The sequence below is a fragment of the Schistocerca nitens genome, chromosome 2 (assembly GCF_023898315.1).
Source record: "Schistocerca nitens isolate TAMUIC-IGC-003100 chromosome 2, iqSchNite1.1, whole genome shotgun sequence".
Classification (NCBI taxonomy): Eukaryota; Metazoa; Arthropoda; class Insecta; order Orthoptera; family Acrididae; genus Schistocerca; species Schistocerca nitens.
The window spans coordinates 682,928,942-682,949,938 of NC_064615.1; the positions used below are offsets into that span (position 1 = coordinate 682,928,942).

At 38.0% G+C, this 20,997-nt stretch overlaps 1 protein-coding gene across 1 annotated transcript in view; it reads left to right on the top strand.

The window, feature by feature from the left end:
* Positions 1 to 20,553, top strand: part of LOC126234555 (pH-sensitive chloride channel 2-like) — a 279,036-nt gene extending 258,483 nt beyond the window's left edge. The window contains exons 9-10 of the mRNA XM_049943255.1: positions 5,861 to 6,053; positions 19,168 to 20,553. Of these exons, the coding sequence (XP_049799212.1) occupies positions 5,861 to 6,053; positions 19,168 to 19,401 (427 nt within the window). The 3' untranslated portion in view covers positions 19,402 to 20,553. The remainder of the gene's footprint in view (positions 1 to 5,860; positions 6,054 to 19,167) is intronic.
* The last annotated feature ends 444 nt before the right edge of the window (positions 20,554 to 20,997 follow it).

The following is a 20,997-nucleotide window of genomic DNA, read 5'->3' on the forward strand; positions in this document are numbered from 1 at the left end:
AATACAACGTCTTACGTAGTACATTCAGAACTATAATCACCACTAAATAAATAAATTTATATCTTAACTTTGTTGAAATTGGTTATGCACTGAATTATGATAGGTGATTTGCAAATGTAGAAGGTGTGCACAAAGTTGGTATTAGAAGTCTTGTGAGGTGAACAAAAGGAAAGGTGTGACACTTCATAATGGACTTTTGGAACATTTGAAGATTAATCCAACTCTTTTTGACACAGGACTAACCAATGTTAAGGCTTGGAATTCTTGGTACGATCCAGAGAGTAAAAAATAAATTAAATAAACAAACTTGTCTTCTTGACCAAAAAGGGCCAACATGAGCCACTCATCAGTAAAATTGGCTTCTCTGATGTAAGAGATGTGTCCCATAAAGTGTTTGTACATATTGGAAAAATGTTGAGCATTAAATTTTATGCATAAATACTCAAACATTTAGGGATTAGTGTAGACCATATCCAAAGAAAAATGGTCAATACCTAGGTGATCCACCAGGACAATATATCTTGTCACATGTTGCCAATTCTGTGGGAGACATTGGTCAAATACCATGTCACCGTGCCTGAATTATCCTACAGAGAATTATTCTAAAGTCCAGATTTGGCACCCCACCAACTTGTTTTTGTTCATTTGGAACTCAGCAAGAAAGGATGTTTTTTTCAGGATGACTGAGATGGTCCAGCTAGTTTTGACAATGTGCCTGAAGAACCATGCAGACGTTTACACTTACATCTACATTTACATATGTACTCTACAAACCCCCATACAGAGTGTGGAGAGATTACTCTATACCACTACTAGTCAATTCATAACTTGTTCCACTCGCAAATAGAGCAAGGGAAAAATGACTGACTATATGCCTCTGTACAAGCCCTAAGTTCTTTTGTCTTATCTTGTTTTCATGGTGCTTATGCAAAATGTACATTGGCAACAGTAGACTCATTCTGCAGTCAGCTTCAGATGCCACTTCTCCCAATTTTCTCAACAGTGTTCCTCAAAAATAACATTGCCTTCCTTCTGGGGATTCCCAAATGGCTCTGAGCACTATGGGACTTAACATCTATGGTCATCAGTCCCCTAGAACTCAGAACTACTTAAACCTAACTAACCTAAGGACAGCACACAACACCCAGCCATCACGAGGCAGAGAAAATCCCTGACCCCGCCGGGAATCGAACCCGGGAACCCGGGCGTGGGAAGCGAGAACGCTACCGCACGACCACGAGATGCGGGCTTGGGGATTCCCATTTGAGTTCCTGGAGCATCTCTGAAATACTTGCATGTTGATTGAACCTACTGGTAAAAAATCTAGCAGCCTATCTCTGAATTGCTTTGATGACTCCCTTTAGTCTGACCTGGTGGGAATCCCAAACACTGAAGTAGAACTAAAGAATAGGTTGCAGTAGTGTTCTACGTACAGTCTCCTTTACAGATGAACCACATGTCCCTAAAATTCTCCCAATAAACCAAGTCAACCATTCACATTCCCTACTATAATCCTTACATGCTCAGTCCATTTTATATTGCTTTGCAATGTTATACCTAGATATTTAATTAATGGAACTGTGTCGAGCAGCACACTACTAACTCTGTTGTTGAACATACAGGTTTGTTTTTCCTACTCATCTGCATTAATTTACATTTTTCTACATTCAGAGCTAGCTGCCATTTATCACACCAACTAAAAATTTTGTCTGAGTCAGCTTGTGTCATCCTACTGTCAGTCAACAATAACACCTTCCCGTACACCACAGGACATCAACAAACAGCCACAGAGTGCTGCTCACCTTCTCTGCCGATCATTTATGTATAAATAAAATAATAGCAATCCTATCACACTTCCCTGGGGCACACCTGATAATACCCTTGTCTCAGATGAACACTCACTCTTGAGGACAACATACTGAGTTCTATTACTTAAGAAGTCTTGAAGCCCCTTATATATCTGGGAACCTATTCCAAATGCTTGTCCCTTCATTAAAAGTCTTCAGTGGGGGTGCCGTGTCAAATGCTTTTTGGAAATCTAAGAATATGGAATCTGCCTGTTGCCTTTCATCCACAGGTCATAGGATATTGTGTGCAAAAATGGCAAGCTGACATTGCACAAACAATGCTTTCTAAAACTGTGCTGATTCTGGACAGAAGCTTTTTCATCTCAAGGAAATTTATTATGTTTGAACCAAGAATATTGTTTAAGAATTATGCAGCAAACTAATGCAGAGGATACTGGTCTTTAATTTTGTGGGATCATTCTTTTATCCTTCTTATATACACAATCATCTGTGCTTTTTTCCAATCACTTTGGCTTTGCACTAGATGAGAGATTCTCAATAAATTTAAGCTAAGTAAGAGGACAGTGCCATAGAGTACTCTTTGTTAAACCAAATTAGGATTCCATACAGACCTGGCAACTTATTTGCTTTCCCCTCTTTCAATTGTTTCTCTATGCCAGGAATGCTTTCTTCTATGTCCTCCATGCAGAAGTTTGTGTGATGATCAAACAATGGTATGTTTGTATGATTCTCGTGCACAAAAAAATTTTTAAATGTGAAATTTGAAACTTTGTCTTTCCTTTTCCTATCTTCTACTGCCACACCACTCTAGTCAACAAGTGAATGGACAGCAGCCTTAGACCCAATTAGCAATTTTACTTAGAACCAGAATTTTCTTGTGTTCTCAGCAAGATCTTTGTGAAGGTATAATGGTGGTAGATGTTGTATGCTTCACACATCAGTATTTTTACAGGCACATGAATTACTACTAACTTTTGCCTGTTGTTATTTGCACATTCCCTTTTGAACTGAGAGTAGAAAAGCCTGGCTTCCTCAGCACTTTCTGAATTTCACTGGTAAACCACGGTGGGTCTTTTCCAACCTTAATCCACTTACTTGGCAATACTTCTATAGAGCACAATTTACAATCTGTTCAAACATTGCCCATAATTCTTCTATGTCTATCATGCAGGAACTAAATGATGTCAATTCATTGTCTAAGTGGGATGCTAATGACTGCTTAACTGCTCTTTCTAGCGGAAATACTCTTCTAGCCTTCTTGATTGAGTTATTAAATTGAATAACCATCATCACTATGATCTCATGGTCATTAATCCCTACCTCTATAAAGATGTCATCAATGAAGTGAAGCCCATTTGCAACTACAAGGTCTAAAATATTTCCATTGTGTGTGAGCTGTCAAACTAGCTGCTCAAGACAGTTTTCAGAAAATATATTCAAAAGTCTGACATATTCAAGACTGTCTGTCTGTACCCCATTCAATGAATCTGTAGACATCCCAGTCTATACTCACTACGTTAAAGTCCCATCCAATTTAGGTTCCATTATCTGCGTATTTTCACACCAACAATCATAGACTCTCTATGAGTGACTCTAAAACTGCCACAGCAGAATTTGGTGGCTGGTAAAATCATCCAACAATAACTAAATTTCAATAGACCTCTTACACATGACCAGGTAACTTCACTGTCCCACTCAAATTAAACCTCAAGATAGAGAATATTTTTGTCAGTTGCAGTGAACATTCCCCCTCCTACAGCATCTAATCTGTCTTTTTAATATACGTTCCATGTTTTGTTAAATATCTCAGAGCTTTTTACCTTTGGTTTCAGCCAGTCCTCAGTCCGAAGAATAATTTGAGAATGAGAGATTTCCTGGAGAGCAATAAATTTGGGAACTTTGTTTGACAGCTTTAGTGTCATTACTTGAATGTTCACTGATTTCATTATCTGCATGATGTCTGAGTTTTCATCAGAGTATCCCAAACTACTAGCTAGGCTAAAAAGCTCGCGTGTGCATTCAACAAGTATTCTGCTACCCAGGTAACTGCTTTCTTTGTGTACTGCACACCTGATCTATCAGTGGGAGTCCTATTATTCCCCACCCAATAATGCAGATCCATAAATCTGCAGCCAAGACCATAACAGAGGTGTTGAAGCCTTTTGATGAGCCCCTCAACTGGGCTCCAAACCGAAGGACACCAATCAACTCTGGGAACAATCTTGCAAACTGTGAGCTCAGCTTGCACCCAACATGCAAGGCCAGAAGCCTTTACCATCTGTGCCTGTATGAACCGAGGATACCTCAGGACACAAGTGACAGCTGTCATTGGTGCCACAACTTGCAGACAACTGGACACTGCATGCTCAGTAGTCACAGGCAAGGCCCATTCCAAATCTCAGATGAGGCACCTTAGCAGACATACTGAGTGCACTTTGCCTTTATTTCCTGCCCTGTATGCTATTTCCCTGAGGAGCTCCAGAAGGTGCCTAACATTCGAGCTCCTGATAACTAACCAACCCCTGCCTCTATGTGCCTGCTTGAGCCCTGCTGGAGGAACAGCCACCTGTTTGCTCACAGGGCAAACAGTCAAGGCCAGATGGTCAGCCTTCATGTTGGCCCTCCACCTCAAGTGACACAAACATGTTACCACCTGCCACTCATCCTGCTGTGAGAGTGGATCTACCGTGTCGGGTACACTAGGAGGTGCATCGGTAGCAGAGCCCTTGGATGAAACAAGCAACATATGAAGTGTCCCTTACAATGTGCTAGATTCTCTCCCACCACTTACCCTGAGGCAGCAGCCTGAAGATGAATGACTGAATCCAAAAACACACTCAGCTGTTCGTGAACTATGGCCAGCTTCTTCTGCATCTGCACACAGTATGCACACATCCTACCCATCCTACTACTAACTTAAGAACTGACTACAAATGCACAGGCAGAAACCTAGATATGCAACTTGCTACCCTTCTGAGATGTCATCAATGGAGGCTGATGCCCTATGAGCTGTGTAGCTATCTGTTCAGAAGAAAGGACAACTGTACTACAGAGTGCAGACTCTACAATTTATAGTTAGAAAACACAAGATTACACCTCTTAAATAGAAATATACACATGAAATTTAATAAATATACTACTCTTAAATAGAAATATACACATGAAATTTAAGAAATATACTACTAAGAAAACACAGAAAAAGCTAAATACTTAACTTGTTGCTCTGCATATGTGTACTAGGCAATGGCTGGAGCTCGATTCAAAAGAAGGAGGTGCCTGAACCTTGGAAAACTGTTGGCAGTTCTGAACTGTTGCAGGAGATTCATATTTTGAAGAACATTTACCATGTATCATCAATAAATTCCTTTGTGTGACTTCATCTTTAATATTTACAGGGCAAAACCTATACATAATTTAGGAGTAAATGTGGAAACTTACCACATAGTAGGGGTTTCCAGTCATCAATAGGCACTTAAACAAGACTGAGAACTTTCCTAGCTTTTGGGTGAATCTTTTTCAAGCAATGCAGATGGACAATAAGAGAGAGATAAAACAGGTGTAAAATAGACTAGCTCAAAAAAGAATATGCCTGAAATCTATCAAAGTTTCAGTTTTTTTATTTTATTTTATTTTTTTTTTATTTGTGTATAAATGACTCAGTGTCTTTACTTTTAGAGAGTTGTTACCTTTACTCCTAAATTATGTACACTCTACCAGTACTTTCCATTATCATTTACAAATCATGAACATTCATTTTAAGATGTTGAAACACAAATAGTATATAGTAGTTTAGTGGGAGCTACTTAATTTAGTGCACAGAATTTATGTCTGGCAGATGCTGTTCTACGTTAAGAAATAGCTTGACTCATTTTAGATCCCTCGAGCTTTTCCTTCAGTATATGATGTATGAAATATGATACATGTTTAAATAAATGGACATAAACACCATAACATCTGTCTGTGAAAGGCTGCCAACATCCAAAACAAAAATTCATTTCTGTCCTGAATATAAGTTACTCATTCAGTAAAACATGATTATTCTTTCTGTACAGGCATGATGTAGAGCTAAAGAAGGTAAATAGCAAATACATTCTTAAGTCAACCTTGACACCGAGGACAGCACGGCGCCAGCTGGGCCTGCAGCAGAATGACAGGAAGGATGGACAGCCTTTAGGGCGGTCATCTTCTTGCCCATCTGGCATGGACTCACAACGTTCTAGTATACCTTCTCTCAACTCTGCACAGGTGACTATGAGACTTCCACCCACAGTTGGAGTAGAGACATATGAGGTCTGTTTAAAAAATTCTGGAACTTTGTCCACAAAATTTTTGTATGCTGACCTTTTACTTATTATGCATGGTATCCTTCGAAATATGCTCCTCCACGACTGATACATTGCTCCCAATGCCATTTCCACTTCCAGAAGCAGCCACGGTACACCTCATGTTGGATCATGCCAAGTGCTGTCTGCAAATTTTCTTTTATCTCATCTATCATTGCAAATCATCATTCCTTCAATGAGATTTTCAACTTTGGAAATTAAAAAAAAAAAGTTCGCAGGGGCCAGGTCTGAAGAGCACAGAAGATGAGGCAACACAGCTATTTCATTTTTTATGCAATAGTCATGCACCAACAGGGATGAATGTGAAGGTGTGTTATCACGATGCATGAGCCATGGATTGTCTCATCACATTTTAGGCTGTTTCCCTCTTACATTTTCTCATAGGCATCGCAACATGTCCTGATAGTGCCATCGATTAACAGTTTGTCCCTACAGCACAAATTCATGATACACGAATCCTCCAAAGTCAAAGAATGCAATTGGCATGGCTTTACATTCGACCTGACCTGATGAGCTTTTTTTGGTCTTGGAGAACCTTTCCCAACCCATTCTGAAGATTGAACCTTGGTCTCAACTTCATAACTGTAGACCCATGTCTCATTACCAGTTATGATTCTCTTAAGGAAGATATTCTCATTTGCATGATCCAAAAGCTTTTCACAGATTGTGAGGCAAAGGTCTTTCTGGTCTTGACTCATGAGCCATAGGACAAACTTGGTAGCAACACGATGCATTCCAAAATGCTGGGTCAGGATTTCATGACCAACTGAAATCTTACATTCTTCTGCAATCTCTCAGACAATCAGTCTTTGATTGACACACACAATTTTGTTGATGTTCCTGACAAGAGAGTCATCAGTAGACATAGAAGGGTGTTCTGAATTAGGGTCATCTTTAACCTCTGTTCAGCCAGTTTTAAACTGAGTGAACCATTTGTAACAATGAGTACAGCTTAAGCACTCATCACTGTAGGCTTCCTGCATTATTTGGTGTGCCTCTGTGAAGGTTTTCTTGAGTTTCACAGAAAATTTAATGCAAAAGAGTTGCTCCTCTAACTCCACCATTTCTCACAAACTATGCAGCACAACATTCTACTCAAAACAGCACTGAACAATAGCTAACAGACATACAAAACTGAAACTTCTGGTAGTTACACATTAAACAAAGGCATGTGCAAGGATGCCAATAGCATTTTGTTCCAAGACACCATTGGTGCGAAATTACAAATGTTCTGGAATTTTTTGAACAGACCTTGTAACTTGTTTACAAGAAAATAAAAGGCAGTGGTTTGCTTTATCTCATGAAAAATTGTTGTAAGTTATATCCCCAGAAAAAAATACTGCAGTTCTTCTGTATATGACACAAAAGAAATGATGAAATCAGAAATATGAGAAAATGCTTAAAAGCCAAATATAAATTTAAAGATTGGATTAATATTAATTATATGCATATAAAATTATTTTTTAATTTTATTATGCAATGAACCAACATTACACATATGCTGAAGTGAAACTTCTTGTATAATTGTGCTGTATAATTTCATGGTAACAGGATCCCTAGATCTAACATATTTAATGTCAAGTACCTTGGAATCACTCTTTAAGAGAAGGTGAAAAGAATTTTCCAGTTATGCCTTTTAGATTCCACCACCAAATAAGTCTTTTATTTGGTTTATTAACTCCTGTAGTTTGAATGGTTATAACATGCTCAGGGTACATCACAGTATTCTTCTGTTGGATGTCTCTACATACCCAGAAAAAGACATCTGAACTTCTGTGGTATATGCAATTTGCTGACAAACTCTAATCTCTGTTGTCCTCTTCATGTCAGCACAAATCAATCGAAAACTTTTCAGATCAATAGGAAGTTTTTCAGGTTAGAGGAACCCCTCCAGCTGCTCAGTGATGAATTGAATTCTATAATAGGAAAAAGAAGCTGATCATCCACATTAATCATGGAAGAGAGTATTTGTTATTGTAGATCAGAAAGAGGAAACTGCAAGTATGTCCCTTTTATAATGTCCCCATTCGACAGGATCACCATCAAACATATTGCATGCACTCATTTCATGACAAAAAGAGGTTTGATGAAGACTGGTGACAGGAACTTTATGCCACTACTTCTTCTCCCCTTGCCAAATTCTAGCAGTGAAAAGTTGACTGTTGCAAAAACAAAATGGCAAGGGTTCCCTCTAACATCCCCTGCTTCAGCAACACCCTCAGTGCTACCCATACATCTTTGTTGAGCACTTTACAAATGTATCTGTATAGAGATGACCCTTGACCAATTTCTAGTCGCCTACAGGCAGACAATCCCTTTGATACCCTTCAACTGAATGGTACTATGCTGCTGCTATGGCACCTGTTTGCAGACATGTGGAATCTGAGGATGTTGAAGGGGTTATCTGCCTGCAGGTGCCTAGAATTACTCAAGATTTGTCTCTGTAAGGCACTGAGATTGTTGCCAAACTAGGGAGTGTTTGTGTGACCCTTTTGCCAGTTTATTAATGTATGTGATGTGTGTAAATGAATGACTGAGGGGGAAGTGTGGTTTCATTGATGCCCTTTATGTCATCTAATGAGGACTTTTTGTGTTGATTCTGAGTGATGGTGTGCCTGAAACAGTTTCTTCATTCAGCTATCAGAAACCTGCATGATTTCAATGCAAGGCATCATTGTTTTGACCTCCATTGAACAGAAATCAAGAGAAGTGGGTGAGACATGGGCAAGGGTTGATGTGATGACCTTCCCATCATGTGACACATCCACTGTGAAGTGGGCAGAATGGTGGTAAAATTTGGTGCCAATGTGTCATCATTAGCCTACCTTCTGCCTCACATTAACGTATGAACTCTGGCCTTTTTTCATGTGTGTCGACACCTTGCTATCTGATGTGTCACCAAACCCAGGGGTGACATTACAGGAATCAGAAATACCCATGACAATTCATGTAAGAAAATTGCCACAAAAGCAAAGATTCAAGAGAAGACAGACTTCTGTTGACAAACAAAGCTGAATGAAAACAAAATTAATATAAATAAATTAATGTGGAAAGCATTCAGTGCGTTTAAAAATAAAATTTTGATGACCAGTCTGGAGAAAAATCCTAAGAAGGTTTGGTTTTACACAAAGTCAGAAAATTGATCAAAATTATCTATTGTCACTCAGTGATCAAGTGGGCACTGAAACAGAAGTTGACAGAAAGAAGACTGAAGAACAGAATCTGGTCTTCTGAAATCGTTTCACTGAAGAACATTGTCATACAGTTCCACCTTTCAGTCACCACAAAATGGGCGATATTGAGATAAATTATCACAAGACAGAAAACCACCAAAAATTTCTCAGTTAAGGAAAGTCAATAGGGAATGATAAGGTGCCTGTACAGCTCTAAATAGATTGTACAAAAAAGCTTGCTCTTCCTCTAACAAGAATTTTTATAGGTCACGGGGGAAACAAAGCATTCCAAGTGATTTTGAAAAGGTGCAGGTAATTCCCATTTTCTTAAAGACTCATTGCAGGTAACTGTAGGTATGTATCACTGACATCAGTTTGTTATAAATTATGGAACATATTTTATTCCTCTTTGTTATGACCTGATCTTAATGGTAGTCAACTGGGACTCTGCAAACAAAGGTCTTATGAAACCCAGCTCACTCCATCCTTGCATCAGTGTTTCAGTCACAGTGTGTAATTATATTGTCTTCTGATATAACAGGAGTATAATATATCATAATTTTCATAGGAATCCCTCAGAAAATAGTTGAAAGGTGTAACATCTGAGGATCATGGTGGCCATGGAACAGGTCCACCTCTGCTGTTTTTAGAATGTGATGTCCAGGTGGTGCTGCACATTTACTTAAAAATAAACTGGAGTTCCATCATTTTTCACTCACATTATGCTGTGAACTGACAGTGGCACCTCATTCAATATGGCAGTAAGAAGACTGTAAGAAAATGGAATAGATAGGTTTAGACTGGTTGGCACTAGATATGGCCCAATGATCTGATCACATTTGTTCAAACATAATCTGCATTGGTTGCTACTAACTACTTATACATGCATTTTCATGAGCACAAATATGAGTGCTCTGTGCATTTATAGTGGCATCTTCACTGATTGTGTGTTCATTGGTAAATAGCACCAAAAAGGAAATTGTGACTGGAGTATGCAGCACTGTAGACACCATTGCATTGTGCAAACTGTTACACATTGTGGGTGGTCCTCCACAACAACTGCCTGAACTTCTTGGAGAAAGTCTCGATCTAGCTCTTGTCTATAGACAACTCTCCAAAACTAGTACGAGATTTGGCCAACACTTGGTGAGTGCTAGTGGACAGTTGCTCACCAAAGTATTAGAAAACAACCATTCAGAGTAAGCATAGATGGTTGGCAACCACTTTTGACAACTAATACTGGACAGAAATGCAGACAAATTGATATAGTATTCAGAAAATCTACAATATGTATGGTAAGTTTCTCAGTATGATGCAGTACTTCTGCACATACCAAAAAAGTGAATAACACATTCATATTACAAATTTGGAAAAACTCCAGATGGAAAATTTGACACCTACCTTCACTTTCCTAGTTTCTCACAGTCTTCTCTCAGTTACTGTGAATGTGAAATGATACAGAGGATTTATGTTGGGACACAGAATACAACAGTAAGCAAGTCTGTTAGTACCATCAGTTTAATTGTAGTCAAGTAGCAAATCGGTCATTTAATTACTTGTGTACAATGTTGCAATTCTGTCAACAATATTACTACACTGGTATGTGCCATAGGTGCTGAACTGTGATAAAAATGAAGGACCATAGAAGATGCAGCACATACACAGGAGTGCTGCTAGGTGCAGTCCATAAATCTAGCTTACACACAAGACTAGTGGCTGCATAATTACATAGGCATTCAATTTTTTCACCATTTACTGATAGGAAGATAATGTATTTTTTTCATTGGAGTTCACTTCACATTGATAAGGTCTTAGTAGTACATTAATGATTTGGCAGCACCTGGAATGAAAGTAGCATAACTGAGAATGTGTCTGAAAACTTTCATGATGATATATATGGCTACGTGCACTCATCAGAATGTTTATTACCTACAGAGGTTGAAATGGGTATACAATAAGAGTACAAACACATAGGAAAATAATGAGAGATGCTTCATGAGGCTGTCTGTAAATGATTCTGTTATATATATGAATGTTGCAATGCCATTAGGTAGGGAAACGTAGGAAAACTTGCTTTGGATTGAAGCTTAGTGGTAGTGTTGTCAGTTAACCATCAATATAAACATATGTAACAGTTTGTACATTAATAGGTGGATAGATCCATTCTTCTTCAGTTATACTATTGGCAATAAATCACAGGAAACACTAACATTATTGGAATAACTGAGATTACTCATTTGAAGCAACCTAAAATGGGATGACTACACAAAACTAGTAATAGGAAAAGCACTGGGACCTTTATCTAGCATGATTAATAGAGACAAAGGTCCATATATAAGAATGCTAAAAGAACAAACACTCAAAATTTCAGACCAGTATGCTTAAATCAGCTTTCTGGAGAATTCTTGGACATATTGTCAGTTCGAATATAATAAATTTCCTTGAGGCAGAAAAGCTTCTGTCCACAAATCAGCATGGTTTTAGAAAGCATTGCTCACGTGAAACTCAGTTTGCCCCCTTCTCATATGATACCCTGTGATCCACAGTAACCAGGGTAGCATGCAGCTTCCACATTCCTAAATTTCTGAAAAGCATTTAACACGGTGCCCCACACCAATCTGTTAACAAAGGTATGAGCATATGGAATAGCTTGCCAGATATATGAGCAGCTCAAAGACTTCATAACTGATAAAACCCAATATACTGTGATCGACAGCAAGTTTTCATCAGAGACAAGAATATCATCAGGAGTGCCGAGGGAAGTGTGATAGGACTGCTGTTATTCCTTATATATATGTAAACAGTCTGATGGACAGGGTGAGCAGCAATCTGTGGCTGTTTGCTGATGATGCTGTGGTGTATGGGGAGTTGTTGTTGAGTGACTTTAGGATGATACAAGATGACTTAGACAAAAATTTTAGTTGGTGTGATGAATGACAGCTGGCTCTAAATGTAGAAAATGTAAGTTAATGCAGATGAGTAGGAAAAAGAAATCCATCATGTTTGAGTACAGCATTAGTAGTGTGCCACTTGACACAGTCATGTGAATTAAATATTTAAGCATAACACTGCAAAGTAACATGAAATGTAACGAGCATGAAGGATTACAGTAGGAAAGGTAAATGGTTGACTTTGGTTTAGTGGGAGAATTTTAGGAAAGTGTGGTTCATTTGTACAGGAGACTGTATATAGAACACTAGTGTGACCCATTCTTGAGCACTGCTTGAGTGTCTGTGATCCCACCAGGTAAGATTAAAAGGAAGTTGTCAAAGGAGTTCAGAGGTGGGCTGCTAGCAGCTGATCTGATATTCTGTACTCTCTTATTTTGGTCATTAGGTGGCAATGCAGAACTGTACTGAACATCTTTTAGAAGTGAAGCACATTGCATCAAACTGGGCTCTGGTATCTACTGCTTTCTGGGTCTAGAGGATGAAGATAAAGAGCTGGGTTTCACATAATCACTGTTTTCAGAACCTATTTTAATTCCTATAGAGGTGATTTTTGGTCTACAAAAAATGTCACAATAACTTGCGTGCTCAAACACTGGAATGACCTGAATTGTTTTCCAGTGCTACACTCCCTCAGCAACCATCAGAACACTGCTGCTAAAAGAGCAGCCCGTTCTTTCATATATTGATATCTCATCAGGTCCAGTGGTCTGACCTTTGTTGACTTATTTCAGTTGATTTTCTATCCCATGGTCACTTATATTGATATCAATCACTTTGGCATTTGTGTGATGGTTTAATGTAGGGTAACCATAGAGCCAAACCAGAAGCAAAAGCATTAGGAGTTCTTCCACTGATGCAATGATGGAACATAAATAACAACAAAGGCCACTTACACTCTGCTTTAGGATAGACTGTTTCTAGGAATGGTACTGTCATTTTCAGGAGTCCTTTGTGTAAATATTTAGATTTGTGATCAAATTAAAAAATAAAGTTTTCTGTTATGTTCATAGGTTACTCTAAGGAACTTCTAAATTATATGAAACTGTATTGCATCTAAAGTATTTCATAGTGGTTAAAAGTGACAGCAGCCTTGTTACTGCTCTCTTCACTGCTGTTAGACTTGCAGCAAGCATGTGGAAGCAACAGAAATGCTACAAATATCAGGAAGCACACTTCAAGTGCATGCAGTGAAGAGCATTCCTAAGGGTTACTGGAGTATATGGAACACTGATAAATTTTTGTTGATAATTCTGGGATTTTAATGTGAAATATGTTTTGTTCATTTCATTTTCTAAAATTTTAGAAGGCCTGTCCAGATCTACAATGAAATCATTTTTAAGATGAATGCAAATCTTTTACATACTTCCCTCAGATACAAACAATGGAAAATCCAGTATGGAATGTAACACACATACACACAAATGACCATAGTCTCTGGCAGCTGCTACAAAGTAGTCAAAATAATTTTAAATATAACAAAAAACTTAAAAATATATATAATTCCCCTGTTCAAACTGTGAAATTGTACTCTGTGAATTCTTCAATATGTTATGGTCGGCAGAGTGGAATGGGGCAGCAAATGCACCTGTTCACTGGTTCTCATTGTCTAACTCGTGGATGATCTCCTATCCTTTTTACCTCCAGACACGTGCATTTAACATCTGTTAAAGTGCATGAATAAAATAGAACAGTCTAGGAGGCTGATGTCAAATGAAACATGTCCGAAAGAGCAGATACCATCTTAGTAAATATATAGTTCAGGCTCACCAGCCACTTGACCATCTTCTTCTTCTGTGCGAATGCACAAACAGTGCCCGAACTCTTACGGGAATCGGCAACGCGCCACAAGTAATGAGTATAATGGGTGGGGGCACTACGAATGTAGTGTGGGACAATATGTTGAGAATGTGGGTTTCGTGGGAGGCGTGCCAGAGATAAATCCCTGCAGTCGCTCTATCCTCTGTGTCCTCGGTGGCTCAGATGGATAGAGCGTCTGCCATGTAAGCAGGAGATCCCGGGTTCGAGTCCCAGTCCGGGCACACATTTTCATCTGTCCCCGTTGACGTATGTCAACACCTGTAAGCAGCTAAGGGTGTTCATTTCATTGTAAACAAACATGGGCAGAACTATGCAAAAATTATGAATAAACACAGACAACATATAATAATTACAAATATCACAAACTGATGATGTTGAACGATACCTGCTATCATACACTGCCTTGCTGTTTGTGTGTCTATCTTGTATTATTTGTTTTAATTAATTATTATCAACAAATTAATAAAATTGGTGTTTTACCAGTGCAATATTTATGCTGCAAATTATACAAGTATGTCAGTTGTTACATTTCAATGAGACCTTTAAAATGAGCAATTGCTCTACTTTGTACTTGGATTGGTTCAAAGGTTATAAATTATTCAGTAAATTGCACTTATTGCAGATTTATTTATTAAAATATTTTGATATAAAATTCATATAAATCGTATCAGCATCTCAGCCTCTTTCATTTGCCATACCATACTTTTAATACTAATTTTCGTTTGCATATAATCCCTGCAAACATGGATAAAGCATTGTCTTAAAGCCATGTGGTGGAATGGGTTACACCCACATGATGTCACATAACCATCAGCTGTTTGAAACTGGCAGGTTTATGTGAAACGGTCTGCCACTGACCACTTGCTCGCTGCCATTTTCCATCCTCCTCTTGCCTGCTGCCTGGCTGAGCCAACCTCACCAGTCACCGTGCATGTGCCCTTTAAGTGTGACTCATGATCAAACTTCTCTCTCCAAATGATAACAAATGAATGTCATGTCACAAATAGTATTAATAACACTTTGTCACCAGAAGAGTAAGGAGCAGTCTTTTCAACAAACCAAGCTCCAAGTACAATAAACATAATCTGTTAGTTTAATGTAAATTTTTATCGCCACATACTGTGACCTTCGATCATAGGACTTCAAACATTCTGTTGTTGTTGTTGTTGTTGTGATCTTCAGTCCTGAGACTGGTTTGATGCAGCTCTCCATGCTACTCTATCCTGTGCAAGCTTCTTCATCTCCCAGTACCTACTGCAACCTACATCCTTCTGAATCTGCTTAGTGTATTCATCTCTTGGTCTCCCTCTACGATTTTTACCCTCCACGCTGCCCTCCAATGTTAAATTTGTGATCCCTTGATGCCTCAAAACATGTCCTACCAACCGATCCCTTCTTCTAGTCAAGTTGTGCCACAAACTTCTCTTCTCCCCAATCCTATTCAATGCCTCTTCATTAGTTATGTGATCTACCCATCTAATCTTCAGCATTCTTCTGTAGCGCCACATTTCGAAAGCTTCTATTCTCTTCTTGTCCAAACTATTTATCGTCCATGTTTCACTTCCATACATGGCTACACTCCATACAAATACTTTCAGAAACGACTTCCTGACACTTAAATCAATATTCGATGTTAACAAATTTCTCTTCTTCAGAAACGATTTCCTTGCCATTGCCAGTCTACATTTTATATCGTCTCTACTTCAACCATCATCAGTTATTTTACTCCCTAAATAGCAAAACTCCTTTACTACTTTAAGTGTCTCATTTCCTAATCTAATTCCCTCAGCATCACCCGACTTAATTCGACTACATTCCATTCTCCTCGTTTTGCTTTTGTTGATGTTCATCTTATATCCTCCTTTCAAGACACTGTCCATTCCGTTCAACTGCTCTTCCAAGTCCTTTGCTGTCTCTGACAGAATTACAATGTCATTGGGAACCCCAAATTTGTTATTTCTTCTCCATTGATTTCAATACCTACTCCGAACTTTTCTTTTGTTTCCTTTATTGCTTGCTCAATATACAGATTGAATAACATCGGGGATAGGCTACAACCTTGTCTCACTCCCTTCCCAACCACTGCTTCCCTTTCATACCCCTCGACTCTTATAACTGCCATCTGCTTTCTGTACAAATTGTAAATAGCCTTTCGATCTCTGTATTTTACCCCTGCCACCTTCAGAATTTGAAAGAGAGTATTCCAATCAACATTGTCAAAAGCTTTCTCTAAGTCTACAAATGCTAGAAAGGTAGGTTTGCCTTTCCTTAATCTTTCTTCTAAGATAAGTCGTAAGGTTAGTATTGCCTCACGTGTTCCGACATTTCTACGGAATCCAAACTGATCTTCCCCGAGGTCCGCTTCTACCAGTTTTTCCATTCGTCTGTAAAGAATTCGCGTTAGTATTTTGCAGCTGTGACTTATTAAACTGATAGTTCGGTAATTTTCACATCTGTCAACACCTGCTTTCTTTGGGATTGGAATTATTATATTCTTCTTGAAGTCTGAGGGTATTTCGCCTGTCTCATACATCTTGCTCACCAGATGGTAGAGTTTTGTCAGGACTGGCTCTCCCAAGGCCATCAGTAGTTCTAATGGAATGTTGTCTACTCCCGGGGCCTTGTTTCGACTCAGATCTTTCAGTGCTCTGTCAAACTCTTCACGCAGTATCTTATCTCCCATTTTGTCTTCATCTACATCCTCTTACATTTCCATAATACTGTCCTCAAGCACATCGCCCTTGTATAAACCCTCTATATACTCCTTCCACCTTTCTGCCTTCCCCTCTTTGCTTAGAACTGGGTTTCCATCTGAGTTCTTGATATTCATACAAGTGGTTCTCTTCTCTCCAAAGGTCTCTCTAATTTTCCTGTAGGCAGTATCTATCTATCTTACCCCTAGTGAGACAAGCCTCTACATCTTTACATTTGTCCTCTAGCCATCCCTGCTTAGCCATTTTGCACTTCCTGTTGATCTCATTTTTGAGACGTTTGTATTCCTTTTTGCCTGCTTCATTTACTGCATTTTTATATTTTCTCCTTTCATCAATTAAATTCAATATTTCTTCTGTTACCCAAGGATTTCTATTAGCCCTCGTCTTTTTACCTACTTGATCGTCTGCTGCCTTCACTACTTCATCCCTCAGAAATTGTGTTAGAAATTTAAAATTCTTGCTGTGATGAGTGTTGTAGTTATGCTGAAAACAGAGAGGTACAAGTGAATGTCATTCTCCTGTAATAAAATCCAAACCTCATATGTGTACAGGGAAAGGAAGGATAGAATTTAAAAAAAGAAAGTGGACCATCAGAAATCCTTTGCTTCTAATCATTTTCTTTTGCAATGCCATTGCACAACCGGAAATGAATTTTTCTCCTTGATGCGCCTAGTGATACTAAGCCCTGTGCCACACCCGGCCTCACCAGAAACTAACAGCTTCTTTAAGTGGTTGTGTTACTTAAGCCAGCATGTCTTTAACACCTCTCACAGAGACACACACATTCACAGAGACACCTAGAGACACAGGGGCGCCACAGAGAACCCAGAGAGCACCTACAACTTCACTGAAATGAAAATTGCAGTAACAAATTACATCTCTATGAGCAAAACTCTCAACGTGACCGTACACACTTTTGCCTCCACATTTAGCAAACACAACAGTTAACCAACCATTACAGTTGCCAGGTGGAGTAGCACCAGCCTGACTTAAAGCAAAGTCAAATCTACAGTCTAAAAACACGCACAGTCCATCAATAACAGCACAAGAAGTGATGCCTTTAACTTTAACTTTATTCTTAGCTGTGATAACAGCAGTCAACAACTCAACATTGTCTATAGCCTTATACACAGTCACGCGTGAGCAATGATGACAATTATAGCTCATAGAGATGTAATTTGTTATCTTACTTTTCATTTTAGTGAAGTTGTAGATGATAGTAGTTCTTATTTAGTTCCTGTGTGAACTTTGTTTATAAGTACTCATGCCACAGGAAGGTAGTTTCTGGTAAGGCTGTAGCACTCAAAACGCCCCAAGAAGCTTATGCAATAACAAATAACCAGCTCAAAGTAACAGTGATAAGACTATCTCCTTGGTGTCTGTGTTTGAGACACCTAACAAAATACAAGTTACAAATGCTAAGCTACTCAGTTTATTTGCTAAGAAGTCTATGTGTACCTTCTAATTTAAATTTTTGCCAGGGTTTAGGCCTAAGAACTTTACATGGTTTGCTTCCAGGAGCTCCTGATCACTGCAAGATATTTTTATGTATCTTCATTCTAATGATTTTCTTTCAAATTGCACCATTTGGGTTTTAAATACATTTTCCATTTTGATGGAACTAGGCTCCACAGTTTTCTAAAGGTTTTTTTTTTTTTTTTTTTTTTTTTTTTTTTTTTTTTTTTTTTTTTTTCCCCCCCCCCATCCAAGAGTGTCTTGACACTAACTTTGGTGCCATTAATGGTCTTAACATAAGACCAGAATTTTTTTGACGCTTTGTGATATGTTTTTCAACAACAGTCTGTTGTGGTTGTGAACACTTCAAGCAATATCTTTTTGACAGTCAAATGCATTTCATTTAGCATCTCTCATTCTAGAGCTCTGTGCCTTGTTTTACACATTTGTGCAGAAGTTGTTGTTTTTATAGAAGTTTCTGTACTGTGACTGTTATACCATGGAGGGTTCCTCTCATCATGAACTGTTATACTAGGTAAATATTTACTCAGTACTTGGTCAATTGTTCTCTAACTTGAGCTGCAGTTCTTCTAAACACTCCTGCCCAGAATTAAGTACTTCAAGTTATCCTTGAGATATGACACTACTGTCTCTTTAGCAAAAGCAGAATAAGTATTTCTAGAGATTAAATTTCTATTAGTCTCGATTATGAAAGAATTCTCTTAGGCAATTGAATTCAAAATATTGGTGATGTTTCTTATGGGTGCATTCGGTCTAGAATATCTCATCAGAACCACTAGAAGGGAAATATAATTTATACAGTTTTAGGTCTTAATGTTCCTTCTCTACTTCAAAAATAATGTATCTCACTATAATATTAATTTTAACTCATTGTTTAATTCCAGACTGTATCCAGCTTGCTTGATGTTCCCAATCCCACTGGAAATGGTGATGGGAACTGTGTGATCAGTCTCCCAGTGCCTTCAAGCAACCAGACATCACAATCACAACCAGCATCTTTCACAACAATGACACCTAAGGAGATATCTCAATGGATAGACAAACGAAGTCGAATCGTGTTTCCCATTGCATTTCTTATATTCAATCTATTTTATTGGTCTTTTGTATGGATTTTCTGAAAATCCATCAACACAGACTTTAAGCCTTGCTGACAGTTGCCACAAAAGTGAAGACATATTGAATTTGTTCATATACAATAAAAAGATGCACAAAAACTTGCTACTGCATCTGAAAGAATTGTGGTGTGTAAACATTTTAGTGCAAGTTGTGGATTTGCTTGCAGGTATCAGTGCCTAACTGACATTAAGGTTCCAAGTGACTATAGAAGCAACAAATAATAGTTGTACTTATATGTCTTAGAAAATCCAAAATATGATTGAGTATCAAGCTGGTCTGATGCAATAAAATGTGTATGCTCTTGGTTTCATTAAGAAATCATGCTCAGTTAAACAGACCAATGAAGATTTAATATTTAATTACATCTCAGAAAGCATTATGTGAGTGTAAGTGCCGAAAAATCTCATTGTAAATACTTTGTGTCAGAAGACTGGTATTATTTATGTATGCTTATATTTAAATTTTGTTGAAGAAATTAACTAATAACATTTTAGTAAGTAAGGCTGTTTTATATGTTAAATATATTTGTATATAAATCTCTCATCATGACTCATTTAAGAATAATGAAATGAATGTTTAAAGAGTGTTTGTGGATATACTACATAGTACAAACCATAAAGCAAAGGAACATAGTCACACAAGTGCTATGTAAGTACAGTGTCTGTGACTGAATTCTGGCTAATGAGGAAGCTCAGCATGAAAGTTCTTTTTTATTTCGGTAGGACTATAATAAATTTGAAATTGTTTGGAGTGATTGGCCTGTGTGTCAACAACAATTTTTAAAAATATTTTCCTTCTGTACCTGTATGTAAGAAGACATATAGGAGAATCTGTAAAATATTAAATAAAAGTACAAATACTTTTGCCTGAATTTGGTATGGTTTGCAATTCACAGCAATTTCTTAAAGTCATGGATCACATTGTAGTAAAATAATTATAATTACAACATGCAGAAATCTGGTTCTTCAGGTATGTAACAGCTTCTGCATCACATTCCAAATCATAATAAAATGATTTAATGCAGCTTCCTCCATTTCTGTTAACATATTTAATGTATTAAGCACTTTTATGTTGTACTTAATCTTATTTGGAATGCATGTCGGAGTGTGACTATGCAACTGATTCACTGTAGTAAGTGAAACTTTTTAAGCTATGCACACAAATAAAACTTCAGGACTAAAAGATCATGACTAATTTTTTAAGTGATGCTTGTTGAAATTCCTTGTTTCTTACCTTTATCAACTGACTGTAACTTGCATCTGAATGCACCTGCTTCACATGTTTCTCACATTTCTCAGTACTGATGCAAAACTGCACCAGTTGGCCACATATGCCATCGTTGCCAGGCCACCAGACAATTGTCACTGGGTCATTGTTTATACTCTCCTATCAAGCTAACAGGCAGGTGCAAGCAGGTGACCATAACTAGTGACCAATCACCAACTTTCTCCTCTGAATTCGAAAATATTTTGTTGACACCGACCTACATAGAGAGAAACAATCACCATGACAAAATAAGGGAAATCAGAGCTCGTATGGAAAGATATAGTTGTTCATTCTTTCCGCATGCTGTACGAGATTGGAATAATAGAGAATTG